General features: G+C 42.2%; 1 protein-coding gene across 1 annotated transcript in view; it reads left to right on the plus strand.

Annotated features, from left to right (window-relative positions):
• Positions 1-19,796, plus strand: part of LOC121382569 (transforming growth factor beta receptor type 3-like) — a 111,119-nt gene that overhangs the window by 36,895 nt on the left and 54,428 nt on the right. The window contains exons 3-4 of the mRNA XM_041512045.1: positions 3,946-4,161; positions 13,063-13,187. Coding sequence (XP_041367979.1) covers positions 3,946-4,161; positions 13,063-13,187 — 341 coding nt within the window. The remainder of the gene's footprint in view (positions 1-3,945; positions 4,162-13,062; positions 13,188-19,796) is intronic.

Below are 19,796 nucleotides of genomic sequence, written 5' to 3' on the forward strand. Positions count from 1 at the left end.
AAGATCACCGTAAGTGCATAAGGTAGTTAAGGCAATCTTAGCGCTAAGATCACCGTAAGTGCATACGGTAGTTAAGGCAATCTTAGCGCTAAGATCACCGTAAGTGCATAAGGTAGTTAAGGCAATCTTAGCGCTAAGATCACCGTAAGTGCATAAGGTAGTTAAGGCAATCTTAGCGCTAAGATCACCGTAAGTGCATAAGGTAGTTATGGCAATCTTAGCGCTAAGATCACCGTAAGTGCATACGGTAGTTAAGGCAGTCTTAGCGCTAAGATTGCTTTGCAAAACGGGGCCCTGCTATTGGAATTGGATGTTAAACATTTGGTAATTCTGACAGTCCCAGAGAGGAACCCTGCTACCTGTTCCCATTAGTAGTAAGGGATCTTTTATATCCACCATGCCACAGACAGGATGGCACATACCACCACCTTTGATATACCAGTTGTGGTGCACTGGCTGGAGCAAGAAATAGCCCAATGGGCCACTGACAGGGATTGATCGTAGGCCGTCTGTGCATCAGTCGGGCACTTTACCACTGGGATATGTCCTGCCAATAACTTGAAATTTTACAATTTTTACAAAACATTATTGTAAGAGAAGTGCAATAAAATTTTGTTTTAATATCATGAAAGATTTCAAAAGATTATAAACCCATACCAAGCTATTTTTTATCGAGAACGTAAATGATTTTCTTGCAGAAAGCCTGAAAGTGTACATACAAGTCACCGACCCCTTCATGTTAATCCAGCACATAATCCACTCCAATGATAAAAATATACACTACATACTGGCAGTTGAAACTACTTGAAATACTGCGTTGTATGAACTATTGTCTTCTCTCTTCGTTTTATGATGGATGGTGTTGGCTAATTTGAGAAGACTTGTCTAACCATACAGGTAACGAAGACTGAGACCACGCTACCAGTCTCTCCCAGCTGAACCATCTATCCACACTGGAATACACCATCAAAGGCCCGTTATCTGAGAAATGTGAAGAGATTCAATTCATACATAAAATTGGGAAGGAGTGGGGATCTAACATGATGTTGTTAATGTCTATCAGGAGTAAATGAATCTTGACACATCGGTGGAATTCATCACTACAGTGTAACCGGTCTAAACCGGATCACACTGGGCACCGAATATTTGTCCACTTTAGACAGGATCTTGTTTAGAGAGTCACGTTTTAGAATTTAGAAAATTTGGAACCATGAAACTTGGCTGCTTTTTACAGGATTTCAGTATGTTCAGGGTCCAATTTAGACAGGCTTTACTTTATTTTGTAATTATCAAAAATCTTGTTTAGTTTACTGTAATTATAAAAAAAATTCATTTAATGAACATATAATTCACTATTAATAGTATTACGGTTCTCACTGGGTCTTAAGTCCGGTGCATTTAATGACAAATTTAATCAGTGACCATTAAAAAGTTTGTTTTGTTTAACAACACCACTAGAGCACATTGATTTATTAATCATCAGCTATTGGATGCCAAACGTTTGGTTATTCTGACATAGTCTTAGAGAGGAAACCTGCTACATTTTTCCATTAGTAGCAAGCTATCTTTTATATGCATCATCATCACAGACAGGATAACACATACCATGGCCTTTGATATACCAGTCGTGATGCTCTGGCTGGAACTAGTAACCAGTGACAGATGAGGTAAAAATTATGATTTACTAATGTGCAACAACGTATTGAACCTTTTAATATTATTCCATTGGTTTAGGAATTTTACTCTCAAGTTTTGACTCAAGTGAACCTCACCAGGTGTAGCCCAGTGGTAAAGCATTTGCTTGAGGAGTGGTCGGTCTATGATCGATCCCAGTCAGTGGACCCATTGGGCTATTTCTCGTTCCAGCCAGGGCTCCACAACTGGTGTAACAAAGGTTTTGGCATGTACTCTCCTGTCTGTGGGATGGTGCATATAAAAAATCCCTTGCTGCTAATCGAAAAGAGTAGCCCATGAAGTGGCGACAGCGGGTTTCCTCTCTTAATATCTGTGTGGTCCTTAACCATATGTCTGATGCCATATAACCATAAATAAAATGTGTTGAGTGCGTCGTTAAATAAAACATTTCTTTCCTTCCTTCGTACCTCACCACGGTGTGCCCAGCTGTCGGACGTTGTGTCCTGTAGAACGTCCATTGATCAGTTTGTCACACAAGACAAAACTTACCTCATGAATAGTGCACAGAAACGTTAATGTTCATGAGATTTATGAGGGACTGACAAGACTGTGTGTATGTTATGCTGTTAGAGAGATAGAGAGAGAGAAAGAGAGAGTGAGTGAGTGAGTGAGCGAGCGTGCGTGCGTGCGTGCGTGCGAGCGAGCGAGCGAGCGAGTGAGTAATGACTTGGTCTTTGTTTCAATTCGGCTGGTTAGATTCAAATAGAATTTGTCACATACATTTGTTTGAGGTTGCTGTTCACTTCTGAGATTACAAATAGTGTGTATGGATGAATTTCTGTGTCAGGACAAGTGAAATGTATTTGAAAGTGTGGGGGTGTCACTGTCAGTTGGATGGTCTGGGAGATGAAAATAACATGTATTTGAGGGCTTGTTTCTGTTGGGATAGGTGTTTTAGGTGTTGGGATAGGTGTTTTAGGTGCATGATCCTCCGAGAATGTTTTTTATTTCAGGTGTTAAAATACATAATTTCTAGCCATCTGAACAAAATAATTGAAAAGTGGGGGTTGGGTGGTTGGGGGAGGGGACATGCCCCCCATGTGCCCCTCCTGGCCCATTTTGTTGGATGTACTAACTGAAACTCCGGTACTTGTTTTTGATTTACACACATACATTTACAATGTTGACACCTGCGTTCAAGAAAAGCAAGCTAGGTAAATCTGGGCCTGTATGTATACAGAGCACATGGACAGGCTGCAAAGTAAAGCACTGACCGCTGCATGTTAATCCAGCACATAGTCCACTCCAGTGCATAGTCCACTCCGGCACACAGTCCACTCCGGCACACAGTCCACTCTGGCGCACAGTCCACTCTAGCGATTAAAACATAAACAACTGTGACTACATACTAACAGTTTGCTGCATTTTAGTATTTATTTTTCTTAAAGTGACGGAACCTAGTTTTTAAAGACTACCACACAATTTTTAACTATTAGATATGTTTTTAATACTTCTTTACATTTTATTGTTTAGATTATCTATTTCCATACATTTGAGTGTTTCTGGTCATCCTGGTGTTTGTAATACTGCCAGATGCATTTTCCATAAAATATCTGAAAACGCACACATACCTCTGAGAAGTAACCATTATGGAGATGAGCTGTAGTCTATTTTTAGAAGGTATTCCCCCATTTCAGTGTCACAAACTTTTGTTTCCCACTTTTATAACTTTATCCAGATGTGTTACAGGTTTATAGATTAACCAAACCTAGTGTCCAGTTCTAGCGGCTGAAAGTAGAGCCTGCCATTTTAAGCTATTTTGACAGTTCCAAGATCACAGATTAACTTGTGTTGTTTGTTTATGACAATTTCGAGATCAAAGGTTAACATGGGGAGAAATCTTAATACAAGGGAGACATCTTAATACAAGGGAGACATATCTTAATACAAGGGAGAGACATATCTTAATACAAGGGAGACATCTTAATACAAGGGAGAGACATCTTAATACAAGGGAGACATCTTAATATAGGTGTACACCTGCTGGCCAATCCCAAAACCACAAATGTGGTAATAAAATATTGTTAAAACCAAAATTCAACTTGTTTACAGTCCTTAGGCTTACGGTTAATTTTTGTTGTTTATTTTTGATAGTTTTAAGAACAAATGTTAACATGAATTGTTTATTTTTGACAAATGTTGATGTGTTGTTTTTGTCAAATGTTGACATGAGTTGTTTATTTTTGTCAAATATTGATGTGAGTTGTTTATATTTGACAAATGTTAACGTGAGTTGTTTATTTTCCACAGTTCCGAGGTCGAAGGCACAGTGCCTTATTGCGTCACCATTTGACTCGACGTTTGTGTCAGCATACTTGACGCACTACACGTCGGGTCAAGGCTGCACATCGAATGACACGACGCTGACATCGCAGGAGGTGCACGTGATCAACGTGAAGACGGCTGCGACATCACAGGACCGCCGGATACAGGTGTCCCTCCGCATAGAACCACAACTCATCGCAGGTTAGTAGGAGCAGGGCACAATATTTCACGCGAACCGCCGTTCTGTTCGCGTGTTGGTTACGCAAAATTAAATTTACGCGAAACGCAAATCGGTAACGTCATGACCTGTCAGAAATTAAAACTCGCAAACTTCACGATTACAGGAAATTTATTCATGCAGACATACTACTAGTATTCCGCCAAATGTTTTAGACTGATTTTTAGTACTTGATGCACAGCAAACCAGTAGACAACGGTATATTACAACTGTTGTAACTTGCGACCGAAGGCTCGTATAGAGTCGAGCCAAAAGTTTTAAAGAAATGTGCCCGGACCGCTAAGGCGCCTAAATTATCTCTATCTCTAAAGGAATATATGTAGACATTCTATGGGATTGCCTATAATTTTACAAAGGTTGAAAACAGTTTTAACGTAAACAAAAATGCAAAAATGTCACAAAAGCTGAAAAATACAAACATCGCATAATGAGCTTTAAATAACAAACATTTGGAACGTCACTGTAGTATAGAAGTACCAGCGATAAAGTGAATATAGCATCACCACTGCAAAATATCAGTGCCAAATTGTGGTCTTTCTTTTTATGTTATTATAAGGTTTATTTTTATTAATCTAATCATGCACCAATGAGTAGCCTGTTTTATAGTTCAGAGGAACTGGACATTTGTTGTTTGGGTTTTTGGTGGGCTTTTTTAATCTGCTGTATACTAAATTTTACATATTATCAGTGACAAATGGTAGCCTTTATTTGTTATTTATATTTTAAAAAAAGATTAGTCTAATCATGCACCAGTGAGTGACTGAGTGCTTTGCATTATATTTCAGAGGAACCAGGGAATGGACATTTTTCCTCCAAATTTATCTATTTTGTTTCAGTACTGGGCTAATAGTGTTAACTTCGGTGACCGGTCAAAACCCCCTCCGGTCAAAACCCCCTCGGTCAAAACCCCCTCAGTCAAAACCCCCTCCAGTCAAAACCCCCTCCAGTCAAAACCCCCTTATTTAGGAAATAATTATAAGAAATGACAAAATAATTAATACCCAAAATATTTATTCACACTTGCATATTATAACATTCGATTGCATAGACTTTTGTATAAGTCATAATCCATTAGATCGCATTTAGATCTATTTCCATCTGATGCAGTGTCCGATGCCTTTGAGAGTATCCTCCATTGACTTAGCACCATCTCGGCGGGCTGTGCACAAATTCAAGAGCTTAGACTGCAATTTGACTGTTTTACGGCGAACACGTTTTGCTGGGGGCTCACCCCTGTTGTCTCGCAGTAACAGTGTGGATGCCATTGCCTGGTCTTTTCGCAGACTGTCTATGGCACGCCAGATGGTTGGGTGAGCATGTCCGATAAGCTTGGCAATGGCATTATTCCAGCCTTCACACACGTTGTTGGTTCGAGATCCATTAGTTAGTGTGATGTCATGGACATTCCAGAGTTCTGGAGAAAATGTTGGAGGCGATCGACGCATCCTGATGGGTGGAACAATGCCGTTTGGTTGTGTTGGTAGCTGGATACGGCGAAACTGACCAGAGACGTATGTGTTATCGAAGTAGTCGATTAGTGGTTCAAGTCCTTCTGGTGTGTTTTCCCTCAAGTATTGGATACCGGACACAACATTACCTTTTGGCAAAAATGCCAAACCATCCAACATGCCACAGAAAAGTTTTACGTCACTGTTCTCCCGATACAAATGTACAAGTCCCAGACTCTGAATCTTCCTCCACGTGCTCTGTGTCAGGTGATAAAAGCAGCCATGACTTCTAGTGTGTGGGCCGAACGTTGAACTGACAGCGTTGATGATGGCTAACTCGTAGTCGGTGATCACAGTTGATGGATCTAATTGAAAACCAAGCACCTGACACTTATTCTCGATGGATTGTAACAGTTCTTCATATGTGGATTGGCTCTTGTTTGAGAGAAATGCATAGACACAGCTGATCGATGAATCTCCGAGCGGCACACGAATGACAAACAGTTGATGGAACAGGAGCGGAGCAGAGTTAAATGTTCCATCCATGTACCAGACATCCGAACGAGCCAGATGCGTTAGTCCCTCTTCAGTCGCAAACACTAACATACGGCTGGGCGAATCCACACCATTGTCATAGATCAAAAACATTTGTGGATCATCACCTCCAGTCGTAATCCACTGATCCTCAATGATTAAGTCTTGAAGTGATTGTGGATTTTTAGGAAGATGCTTGGCACGCTCCCGACGTAGTGTACGTTTCACAACTTCTGGGTTGCCTAGAGCAGCACGAATATCAGTTGTAGCAGTTGCTGTAGTATCCACGACTATCTGGGTTGGCGTACCCCGCGATGTACCACTTACGTTCTTCATGGTGTTTTTCAGCCTACTAGCTGCAACAGAGTCGGGATTGGGATCATGAGTGTGTTGGACAGTGTGTATCACTGTCTGGATCTCAATATCTGTGGTCACTGCTCCCTTGCAAGAAAAGGAAGCCCTGTTGGAGCATTCCCATCGCACTGTAGACTTAGACTTGTTCTTTTTGGTATACATATATCCTTCATGCAGAAGCTTTTGACCACCCTTGTGATTTTGTATCACTTCCATGGTTGTTCACAGAATGAATGATTAATAGACCAGACCCTAACCATTTTCTTGTAGCATCCCATGTGACATTTGCTGCATGTACTCTACTTTCATGTTCAAAAATAACTGCTCAATCATTAATCCCATCAATAGCTAAGATCCCTTCAATAGCTAAGATCACATAAGTAACAGAGATTGCTAATTACTATCAAATTCTTTCATTATATTATTTAAAGGATTTCTCAAGGCTTCCCAATTACATTAATCCCTGCAGCAGCTAGCCAAGATCAAGCTGTTGTTGTTGTTGTTGTTGCTAATTACTATCATGTTCTTTCCTTATATTGCAAATTACTATCAAGTTCTTTCATTATACTATTATATTATATAAGTAGTTTTCCTAGGCTTCCCAATTACATCTATCTCTAAGATCAAACATTTTGTAAAAACTACAATTCTAAGTCTATGAGTAGCTTCACTGAAAGCCTAAAGTCTATGTAGTGTAACATACACTAAATAACAACATAAATAAATATATTTCAGATAATTATTCAAAAGAGATTAAAACAATTATTCATCTATGTTAATATTATACCAACTTTACCACTATAAATACCAAACAATAATAATAAGAGGGGGTTTTGACCGTCTGACTATTTATTGCAGGGGGTTTTGACTGGAGGGGTTTTTGACCGAGGGGGTTTTGACCGAGGGGGTTTTGACCGAAGGGGGTTTTCACCTGGATTCGCTAACTTCAGCAAGCTGCACAGAGGTTCTAGAATACGGTGGCCCGATGCCCGAGGACAGTGGTTTTTAGATTCGAGCAACTAAAAATTATAATAATAATAATAATAATAATAATAATAAATCTACAACGCTACGATCGTACGACAACAAAAGAAACATCTGGCCTCAGATTACAGTTATCTTCCCATTTGGTTGTCCAAAATCCGGAAGTTTCACCGCGCAAGTAGTCTGCTGTTTGACTGTGATTATTTCATGGCAGACAGCTATGAAGTGGCAACTGTTTGACTGAAGTGACAGGGGATAGCATGTAGTTTGTAAACATGTGTAACTTGCTGACATTGAAGACTTGTTTGTGGTAATTCCGGCCCATGCAAAAGTAGTGCTTTTTGTGTAAAATGGGTGTACTCCGGCCTGGTTTAGAGGGTGTGTCTGTTTAAACCAATATGCTGGGAGAAAGAGCTGGACAACAGGGGTTGTCCTTTTCAGGGTATGTGTCCCCCATGCAGGCAAAGGTACATACAAAACTTCACGGGCCTGCTGATATTAATAAAAATGTTATAGCCACTAAGGCTATATAGAAACATATAGCGAAAATAATTGTGGTCTGAGGCCATCTACAAGTCACTTCTTTCGATTTGCAAGCATTAAAGAAACTGTTTTATAAAACGTTTTCTTTTGTATTTTGTTTTAACTTTATGTTTGAGCTAAAAAATATGTATTTAAAATATAATTTCAACGTAACTTTGAGGTAACCGATCAGGTAATCCACAGGTTACGCAAATATAATTCATGTAACCGAACAATTGGTTACCTAGGTAAAAACCACGTGAACCAACTTCCGGTTACCTCAGATTTCGAAATATTGTCACCTGTAGGAGCCTTCCATCATTCACTCACCAACCATTCACCCATACACCCATCTACCTATCCGTCCATCTATCTCACCAACCCATTCACCCATCCACCAACCTACCCATCCATCCATCTATCACTCACCAACCCATTCACCCATCCATCCATCCATCTATCACTCACCAACCCATTCACCCATCCATCCATCTATCACTCACCAACCCATTCACCCATCCACCAACCTACCCATCCATCCATCTATCACTCGACAACCCATTCATCCATCCACCAACCTACCCATCCATCTATCACTCACCAACCCATTCACCCATCCACCAACCTACCCATCCATCCATCCATCTATCAATCACCAACCCATTCACCCATCCACCAACCTACCCATCCGTCCATCTATCACTCACCAACCCATTCACCCATCCACCAACCTACCCATCCATCCATCTATCACTCAACGACCCATTCATCCATCACCCATCTACATACCCATCCATCTATCACTCACCAACCCATTCACCCATCCACCAACCTACCCATTCATCCATCTATCACTCACCAACCCATTCACCCATCCACCAACCTACCCATTCATCCATCTATCACTCACCAACCTACCCATTCATCCATCTATCACTCACCAACCCAATCACCCACCCACCCACCTACCCATCCATCCATCTATCACTCACCAACCCATTCACCCATCTACCCATCCATCCATCACTCGCCAACCCATTCACCAATCCATCAACCTACCCATCCATCCATCTATCACTCGCCAACCCATTCACCCATCCACCGACCTACCCGTCCATCCATCTATCACTCGCTAACCCATTCACCCATCCACCAACCTACCCATCCATCCATCCATCTATCACTCACCAACACATTCACCCATCCACCAACCTACCCATCCATCCATCTATCACTCACCAACCCATTCACCCATCCATCCATCACTCACCAACACATTCACCCATCCATCCATCTATCCATCGATCCATCCATCTATCCATCTATCACTCGCCAACTCATCCATCCATCTGTCACTCGCCAACCCATTCACCCATCCATCAACCTACCCATTCATCCATCAATCACTCATCAACCCATCCACCCATCCACCAACCTACCCATCCATCCATCGATCACTCACCAACCCATTCACCCATCCATCCATCCATCCATCACTCACCAACCCATTCACCAATCCACCAACCTACCCATTCATCCATCTATCACTCACCAACCCATCCACCCATCCACCCATCCACCAACCTACCCATCCATCCACCAACCTACCCATCCATCCATCAATCACTCAACAACCCATTCACCCATCCATCCATCCATCTATCACTCACCAACCCATTCACCAATCCACCAACCTACCCATCCATCCATCTATCACTCACCAACTCATCCATCCATCTGTCACTCGCCAACCCATTCACCCATCCATCAACCTACCCATCTGTTCATCCATCCATCCATCCATCCATCCATCCATCCATCCATCAACACATCCACCAACACATACACTCATCTATCCATCTGTTTATTTATCCATCCATCCATACATCAAACCATACACCAACCCATCTATCCATCTTATCACTCGCCAACCCGCTTACCATCCACCAACCTACCCATCTATCTATCCATCAACCTACCCATCTATCCATCCACCAACCTACCCATCTATCCATCCATCCACCCATACATCAACCCATCCACCCATCTATTCACTCAACAACCCACTCTTCCATTCATTAATTTATCCATCCATCCATCCATTCATAGATACATACATGCATACATACATAATCCATCCATCCTTCCATCCATCCATCCTTCCATTGCCTCCATTGTCTCCCTCAAACCCATGAATTGCCCAAATACATACTATTTATAGAAATTCCTAATCAGCTGATTGAATGAATTCTGTGTTATTTAGACACTTTGATTAGACTGGTGGGTTTGTGTTTTGTGTCGGTGTATAGCAATGCAGATAGACACGGCTGCACACTAAAAGACCGTTATGTAATGCAATCTGTAGAGAGAGAGAGAGAGTGATTAATAGATGGAACAGATGTCGCCCGCAGTAGACACTTATATCATGTCAAAGTATGCAGTTACGGTCATGTCTGCATTAAATTGCTAAATGATTTGACCAGTAAAAAAGAGCTAAATTCAATTATTCATTCCGTGTGTGATTCTTGCATTGATCCATGCACACAAAACCTATTTATCAATACATTCATTCATCCATTCATCCACCCATCCATCCATTCATCCATTCATTCATTCATTTATCCATTCATCCATTCATTTATCCATCCATCTATCCATATGTACATCTATCCATACACTTATTCATTAACCTACCCAAGCACTCGCCCATCAATCAATCCATCCATCTGTCCAAACCACCACCCATTTTATCATTAACCTACCCAACCACTCACCCATCAATCAATCCATCCATCTGTCCAAACCACCACCCACTTATTCATTAACCTACCCAACCACTCACCCATCAATCAATCCATCCATCTGTCCAAACCACCACCCACTTATTCATTAACCTACCCAAGCACTCCCCCATCAATCAATCCATCCATCTGTCCAAACCACCACCCACTTACTCATTAACCTACCCAAGCACTCACCCATCAATCAATCCATCCATCTGTCCAAACCACCAGCCACTTACTCATTAACCTACCCAACCACTCACCAATCAATCAATCCATCCATCTGTCCAAACCACCACCCACTTATTCATTAACCTACCCAACCACTCGCCAATCCATTGACCCAATCACTCATCCATCCATCCATCCATCCATTCATCCATCCATCCATTCCTTCATTTATCTATCCCTTTGTCCGTCCAAACACTCATTCACTTGTCCATTCACCTACCCAACCACTCATCCTTCCATCTATCTGTCTTTCTGTCTGTCTGTCTGTCTGTCTGTCTGTCTATCCGTTACATCCATTTTCGCAACCAGCCCATTGATCCATCCATCCATCCATCCATGCATCCATGCATCCATCGATCCATGCATCCATCTATCCAACCATCCATCCATCCATCCAACCATCTATCCATCCATCCATCCAACCATCCATCCCATCCATCCATCCATCCATCCATCCATCCAGAACAAAATGTCCCCAGACTTTCACACGTAAGTCTCCCTAGTGTTTCCCTCTATCTAATTACTTACAACTTAAGTGTGATATACTTTGTGACATTCAGTGAAGAAGTCTTTAACACCCACTATCCTTGACCCGTCGATCTGACCGATATTTCACTGTGTGTCTTTAACACCCACTATCCTTGACCCGTCGATCTGACCGATGTTTCACTGTGTCTTTAACACCCACTATCCTTGACCCGTCGATCTGACCGATGTTTCACTGTGTGTCTTTAACACCCACTATCCTTGACCCGTCGATCTGACCGATGTTTCACTGTGTGTCTTTAACACCCACTATCCTTGACCCGTCGATCTGACTGATGTTTCACTGTGTGTCTTTAACACCCACTATACTTGACCCGTCGATCTGACCGATGTTTCACTGTGTGTCTTTAACACCCACTATACTTGACCCATCGATCTGACCGATGTTTCACTGTGTCTTTAACACCCACTATACTTGACCCGTCGATCTGACCGATGTTTCACTGTGTGTCTTTAACACCAACTATCCTTGACCCATCGATCTGACCGATGTTTCACTGTGTGTGTTTAAAACCCACTATCCTTGACCCATCGATCTGACCGATGTTTCACTGTGTGTCTTTAACACCCACTATCCTTGACCCATCGATCTGACCGATTTTTCACTGTGTCTTTAACACCCACTATCCTTGACCCGTCGATCTGACCGATGTTTCACTGTGTGTCTTTAACACCCACTATACTTGACCCGTGGATCTGACCGATGTTTCACTGTGTCTTTAACACCCACTATCCTTGACCTGTCGATCTGACCGATGTTTCACTGTGTCTTTAACACCCACTATCCTTGACCCATCGATCTGACCGATGTTTCACTGTGTGTCTTTAACACCCACTATCCTTGACCCATCGATCTGACCGATGTTTCACTGTGTGTCTTTAAAACCCACTATCCTTGACCCATCGATCTGACCGATGTTTCACTGTGTCTTTAACACCCACTATCCTTGACCCGTCGATCTGACCGATGTTTCACTGTGTCTTTAACACCCACTATCCTTGACCCATCGATCTGACCGATGTTTCACTGTGTCTTTAACACCCACTATCCTTGACCCATCGATCTGACCGATGTTTCATTGTGTGTCTTTAACACCCACTATCCTTGACCCATCGATCTGACCGATGTTTCACTGTGTGTCTTTAAAACCCACTATCCTTGACCCATCGATCTGACCGATGTTTCACTGTGTCTTTAACACCCACTATCCTTGACCCGTCGATCTGACCGATGTTTCACTGTGTCTTTAACACCCACTATCCTTGACCCGTCGATCTGACCAATATTTCACTGTGTGTCTTTAACACTCACTATCCTTGACCCGTCGATCCGATGTTTCACTGTGTGTCTTTAACACCCACTATCCTTGACCCGTCGATCTGACCCATGTTTCACTGTGTCTTTAACGCCCACTGTACTTGACCCGTTGATCTGACCGATGTTTCACTGTGTGTCTTTCAGATAAGGAGCCCGTCTACCCTGACCACTGGAAGCCGCTGATATTTGTCCTCAACTCGGAGGTTCCAGTCCGCTGGAAGGTGGAGGTGCTTGGTCTGCCCATCACCAGAACACGCCACCTGTTTGTGGTGAGTGACACTTATAGTTTCTGGCAGCAGTCCTTTGGTAGATGGTTTTTCTGACATGAGTCTCAAGAAAATCAATCCTTGATTTTCTTGAGACTGGTGTCAGAAAGTTTGTTTATTTTGTTTAATGACACCACTAGAGCACGTTGATTTGTTAATCGTCTGATATTGGATGTGAAATATTTGGTAATTTTGACATATAGTCATAGAGAGGAAACCCAATACAGTTTTCTAGTAGGAACAAAAAATCTTTTATATGCACCATCTCTCAAACAGGATGGCACATACCACGGCCTTTGATATACCAGTCGTGGTGCACTGGCTGGACTAAGATGTGGGTCCACTGATGGGGATGGATCCTAAATGAACCGCATATTAGGCACCCACTTTACCACTAAACTAAGTCAGGCCGACTGATGGGGATGGATCCTAAATGAACCACATAATAGGCGCCCACTTTACCACTAAACTAAGTCAGGCCGACTGATGGGGATGGATCCTAAATGAACCACATATTAGGCGCCCACTTTACCACTAAACTAAGTCAGGCCCTCTGATGGGGATGGATTCTAAATGAACCACATATTAGGCGCCCACTTTACCACTAAACTAAGTCAGGCCGACTGATGGGGATGGATCCTAAATGAACCACATATTAGGCGCCCACTTTACCACTAAACTAAGTCAGGCCGATTGATGGGGATGGATCCTAAATGAACCACATATTAGGCGCCCACTTTACCACTAAACTAAGTCAGGCCCTCTGATGGGGATGGATCCTAAATGAACCACATATTAGGCGCCCACTTTACCACTAAACTAAGTCAGGCCCACTGATGGGGATGGATCCTAAATGAACCACATATTAGGCGCCCACTTTACCACTAAACTAAGTCAGGCCCTCTGATGGGGATGGATCCTAAATGAACCACATATTAGGCGCCCACTTTACCACTAAACTAAGTCAGGCCCTCTGATGGGGATGGATCCTAAATGAACCACATATTAGGCGCCCACTTTACCACTAAACTAAGTCAGGCCGACTGATGGGGATGGATCCTAAATGAACCACATATTAGGCGCCCACTTTACCACTAAACTAAGTCAGGCCCTCTGATGGGGATGGATCCTAAATGAACCACATATTAGGCGCCCACTTTACCACTAAACTAAGTCAGGCCGACTGATGGGGATGGATCCTAAATGAACCACATATTAGGCGCCCACTTTACCACTAAACTAAGTCAGGCCCTCTGATGGGGATGGATCCTAAATGAACCACATATTAGGCGCCCACTTTACCACTAAACTAAGTCAGGCCCTCTGATGGGGATGGATCCTAAATGAACCACATATTAGGCGCCCACTTTACCACTAAACTAAGTCAGGCCCACTGATGGGGATGGATCCTAAATGAACCACATATTAGGCGCCCACTTTACCACTAAACTAAGTCAGGCCCTCTGATGGGGATGGATCCTAAATGAACCACATATTAGGCTCCCACTTTACCACTAAACTAAGTCAGGCCCACTGATGGGGATGGATCCTAAATGAACCACATATTAGGCGCCCACTTTACCACTAAACTAAGTCAGGCCGACTGATGGGGATGGATCCTAAATGAACCACATATTAGGCGCCCACTTTACCACTAAACTAAGTCAGGCCGACTGATGGGTATGGATCCTAAATGAACCACATATTAGGCGCCCACTTTACCACTAAACTAAGTCAGGCCGACTGATGGGGATGGATCCTAAATGAACCACATATTAGGCGCCCACTTTACCACTAAACTAAGTCAGGCCGACTGATGGGGATGGATCCTAAATGAACCACATATTAGGCGCCCACTTTACCACTAAACTAAGTCAGGCCGACTGATGGGGATGGATCCTAAATGAACCACATATTAGGCGCCCACTTTACCACTAAACTAAGTCAGGCACTCTGATGGGGATGGATCCTAAATGAACCACATATTAGGCGCCCACTTTACCACTAAACTAAGTCAGGCACTCTGATGGGGATGGATCCTAAATGAACCACATATTAGGCGCCCACTTTACCACTAAACTAAGTCAGGCCCACTGATGGGGATGGATCCTAAATGAACCACATATTAGGCGCCCACTTTACCACTAAACTAAGTCAGGCCCTCTGATGGGGATGGATCCTAAATGAACCACATATTAGGCGCCCACTTTACCACTAAACTAAGTCAGGCCCTCTGATGGGGATGGATCCTAAATGAACCACATATTAGGCGCCCACTTTACCACTAAACTAAGTCAGGCCCTCTGATGGGGATGGATCCTAAATGAACCACATATTAGGCGCCCACTTTACCACTAAACTAAGTCAGGCCCACTGATGGGGATGGATCCTAAATGAACCACATATTAGGCGCCCACTTTACCACTAAACTAAGTCAGGCCCTCTGATGGGGATGGATCCTAAATGAACCACATATTAGGCGCCCACTTTACCACTAAACTAAGTCAGGCCCTCTGATGGGGATGGATCCTAAATGAACCACATATTAGGCGCCCACTTTACCACTAAACTAAGTCAGGCCCACTGATGGGGATGGATCCTAAATGAACCACATATTAGGCGCCCACTTTACCACTAAACTAAGTCAGGCCCTCTGATGGGGATGGATCCTAAATGAACCACATATTAGGCGCCCACTTTACCACTAAACTAAGTCAGGCCCTCTGATGGGGATGGATCCTAAATGAACCACATATTAGGCGCCCACTTTACCACTAAACTAAGTCAGGCCCACTGATGGGGATGGATCCTAAATGAACCACATATTAGGCGCCCACTTTACCACTAAACTAAGTCAGGCCCTCTGATGGGGATGGATCCTAAATGAACCACATATTAGGCGCCCACTTTACCACTAAACTAAGTCAGGCCCTCTGATGGGGATGGATCCTAAATGAACCACATATGAGGCGCCCACTTTACCACTAAACTAAGTCAGGCCGACTGATGGGGATGGATCCTAAATGAACCACATATTAGGCGCCCACTTTACCACTAAACTAAGTCAGGCCCTCTGATGGGGATGGATCCTAAATGAACCACATATTAGGCGCCCACTTTACCACTAAACTAAGTCAGGCCGACTGATGGGAATGGATCCTAAATGAATCACATATTAGGCGCCCACTTTACCACTAAACTAAGTCAGGCCGACTGATGGGGATGGATCCTAAATGAACCACATATTAGGCGCCCACTTTACCACTAAACTAAGTCAGGCCCACTGATGGGGATGGATCCTAAATGAACCACATATTAGGCGCCCACTTTACCACTAAACTAAGTCAGGCCCTCTGATGGGGATGGATCCTAAATGAACCACATATTAGGCGCCCACTTTACCACTAAACTAAGTCAGGCCCTCTGATGGGGATGGATCCTAAATGAACCACATATTTGGCGCCCACTTTACCACTAAACTAAGTCAGGCCCTCTGATGGGGATGGATCCTAAATGAACCACATATTAGGCGCCCACTTTACCACTAAACTAAGTCAGGCCGACTGATGGGGATGGATCCTAAATGAACCACATATTAGGCGCCCACTTTACCACTAAACTAAGTCAGGCCGACTGATGGGGATGGATCCTAAATGAACCACATATTAGGCGCCCACTTTACCACTAAACTAAGTCAGGCCCTCTGATGGGGATGGATCCTAAATGAACCACATATTAGGCGCCCACTTTACCACTAAACTAAGTCAGGCCGACTGATGGGGATGGATCCTAAATGAACCACATATTAGGCGCCCACTTTACCACTAAACTAAGTCAGGCCGACTGATGGGGATGGATCCTAAATGAACCACATATTAGGCGCCCACTTTACCACTAAACTAAGTCAGGCCCTCTGATGGGGATGGATCCTAAATGAACCGCATATTAGGCGCCCACTTTACCACTAAACTAAGTCAGGCCCTCTGATGGGGATGGATCCTAAATGAACTGCATATTAGGCGCCCACTTTACCACTAAACTAAGTCAGGCCCTCTGCTGTCAGATAAAACATCTGCAAAAGGACGAGTGCCAAAAATATTTTTTATTTCAATCGTACTTGTAATTTTAGTATAATTATTAACAAATTGACTGCAATTTGTTTTTGTACGACCCTTCTCTTGGCTAATATATATTACATCACTGGAAGTAATGCTTGCAGTGTTACATATTACATGACTTCACATGCTACCTTTGATTGTGGAATGACATAATAAATATGTAGCACCGGCGTCTGCCTCATAAACGACGAGACCAATCAACTATTAAAAGGGCTTATTCCTGTTTATGGGATGTGTGCTAGTCAGTTTTTCTAGCATGTCTTTCTGGCACCTTTCTATGGGTTGATTGAACTAGAACACAGTGTGTCATACAGTTACGGCCAGTCATTTAACATGCGTCTTCAGACTGCACTGTTTAAAGTGAGCTATCACTCTCACTCCCCATCACTCATCTCAGTCTAGTTAAAGGAGAGTGATTTTTAGCTCACCTTAGAATGAATTTTATGGTATCAATATGGTAATATCGTAAATGGCTCTCCATAATCTAAATTAATCACTTCCCTGTTTTCCTCGTGGTGAGGTCTACATCTTGACTGGCAGGGTCTCAACAAGCATGTAGGTCTTCAATAACATCATTCTTGTCTTCTTGTTATCAGGTGAAAAGGTGAGCTATAGGTATTATATTTCTGGCAACAACGACCAGGGCATGATTTCTGTCAACATTTGCTCAACATTAAAGTTAACATGTCCCAGATAATTTCTCCCAGACTTATAGTCCTAGATTAATGAAACTTGGTTTATAGTTGCACCCATGGATATTCATCACAATGTATATGGAAAACAGTTTAGAAATAAATAAAAAATTTTTTATTGAATTTCTTTTTCAAGTTTAATTTTTAATTTTGTTTAAATATGCATTGTGATGAACATTTTATGGATGCAACTATGAGTGAGCCCGAATAGGTTTATGGTAGCTGAGGCATTGCATTCCACAGACTTCTTTCTGTCTACCTGTGTGTGTGCCTTAATAAAGTTGAAAGTGGGAGAAAGGCAAGAGTCAGTTAACGTTATCTTCCTTTCAGTGTCAAACTCGACTGAAACCCCTCTACACCAGACCCTTTGTAAAGCAGAAGTCCCTCAACAACAGACCCTCTGTAAACCAGAATTCCGTCAACATCAGTGGCCAGTAGTTCAAACATTAATAGTTATCTTAATCAATGGTTAACAGAAATGTTCAAAACCAAGGATTGAATCAATACAAGTACTAATTGACGACGTAATGTTAAAACTTGGGTTTAGAACAGTCAAAGGTATCCATACCAGGGGTGGGGAAAAGCCCTTTTTTCCCGGTCTGGGACCTATTCTCGATCTATGAGACCGAAATTATTTTTTTAAAACGCGCGTTTGCCGGTCCCACTTTTGTCATTCTTGTCGGTCCGAAGCACCTGTCCATTTCTATTACTGAAACAAATTCCTATCGGTCAAGCGGACCGGCCAGCCCAGACATCGGTATCTCATGCATGATTTAAAATAATAAATAAATAGTGGTCAATAGTGGTCTGGTGTTTCAGACGTTTGTGATTTTAAAGTCTGCCTAAGTATATCGCCAGTCACTGAAGTCGGACCTACAGTAGTGTCAATCGACTGCCACTAGACTACATATTTGTCAAAGTTGCTGAGTGGGGTAAGAGATTACACAGACATTAACGATAGCACCATTCTTGGTTTAGAGAGCCATCAATGTATTACACTCCAATTAAAACAAAGGACCCAGAATTTGCAACTGGTTACAATCAACATCTGTCAACACCTGTGTACAGAGCTCTGTCGGGTCGAAGCAAGAGGCTTTTGTGCAATACAAACTGCTTGAAATAGCATAAAATATACTGAAATAATCTATAAATGTATTTATTGTTGACTGTTCAATGTAGTGTATCCAATGATTATAAAGGATTTTAAAATTAACAAAAGGTTTCCACCTTTTTTTTAACAAGTGGGAGTAAGCAGATAGCTACATGTACTGTTATCTCAAGAGCCAGTAGAGGTCAAATTTCATCCAATCAGTGATGACGTTATTACTCTCTTTGTCTAAACATGTGCTAGCTCAGGCTGTCAAACGCTTCAACGGTGCCATCTTTTATTAATTTTCAAGATACAGTACTGAATACTCGTACTTTTTATACATACTTTTATTCCTTTTTTTTTTATTATTTATTCTATTATTTATTCTATTATGTAAAATATATACAATTTGTGGGGGTTTTCACTGATCATATGTGATTAATTTTTTTTTTTTTTTTTTTTTTTTTATCCCCCCCCCCCGGTTGTGACGACATCAAGTGGGATCGATTGATAATTTTATTTTTCCCCACCCCTGATCCATACATACAGTAATCAAATCATAACATTAAAACTTGGGTTTACAACAGTCAACGGTATCCATACATACAATAATCAAATCATAACATTAAAACTTGGGTTTAGAACAGTCAAAGGTATCCATACATGCAATAATCAAATCATAACGTTAAAACTTGGATTTAGAACAGTCAAA

Source organism: Gigantopelta aegis, chromosome 10, assembly GCF_016097555.1.
Source record: "Gigantopelta aegis isolate Gae_Host chromosome 10, Gae_host_genome, whole genome shotgun sequence".
NCBI lineage: Eukaryota > Metazoa > Mollusca > Gastropoda > Neomphalida > Peltospiridae > Gigantopelta > Gigantopelta aegis.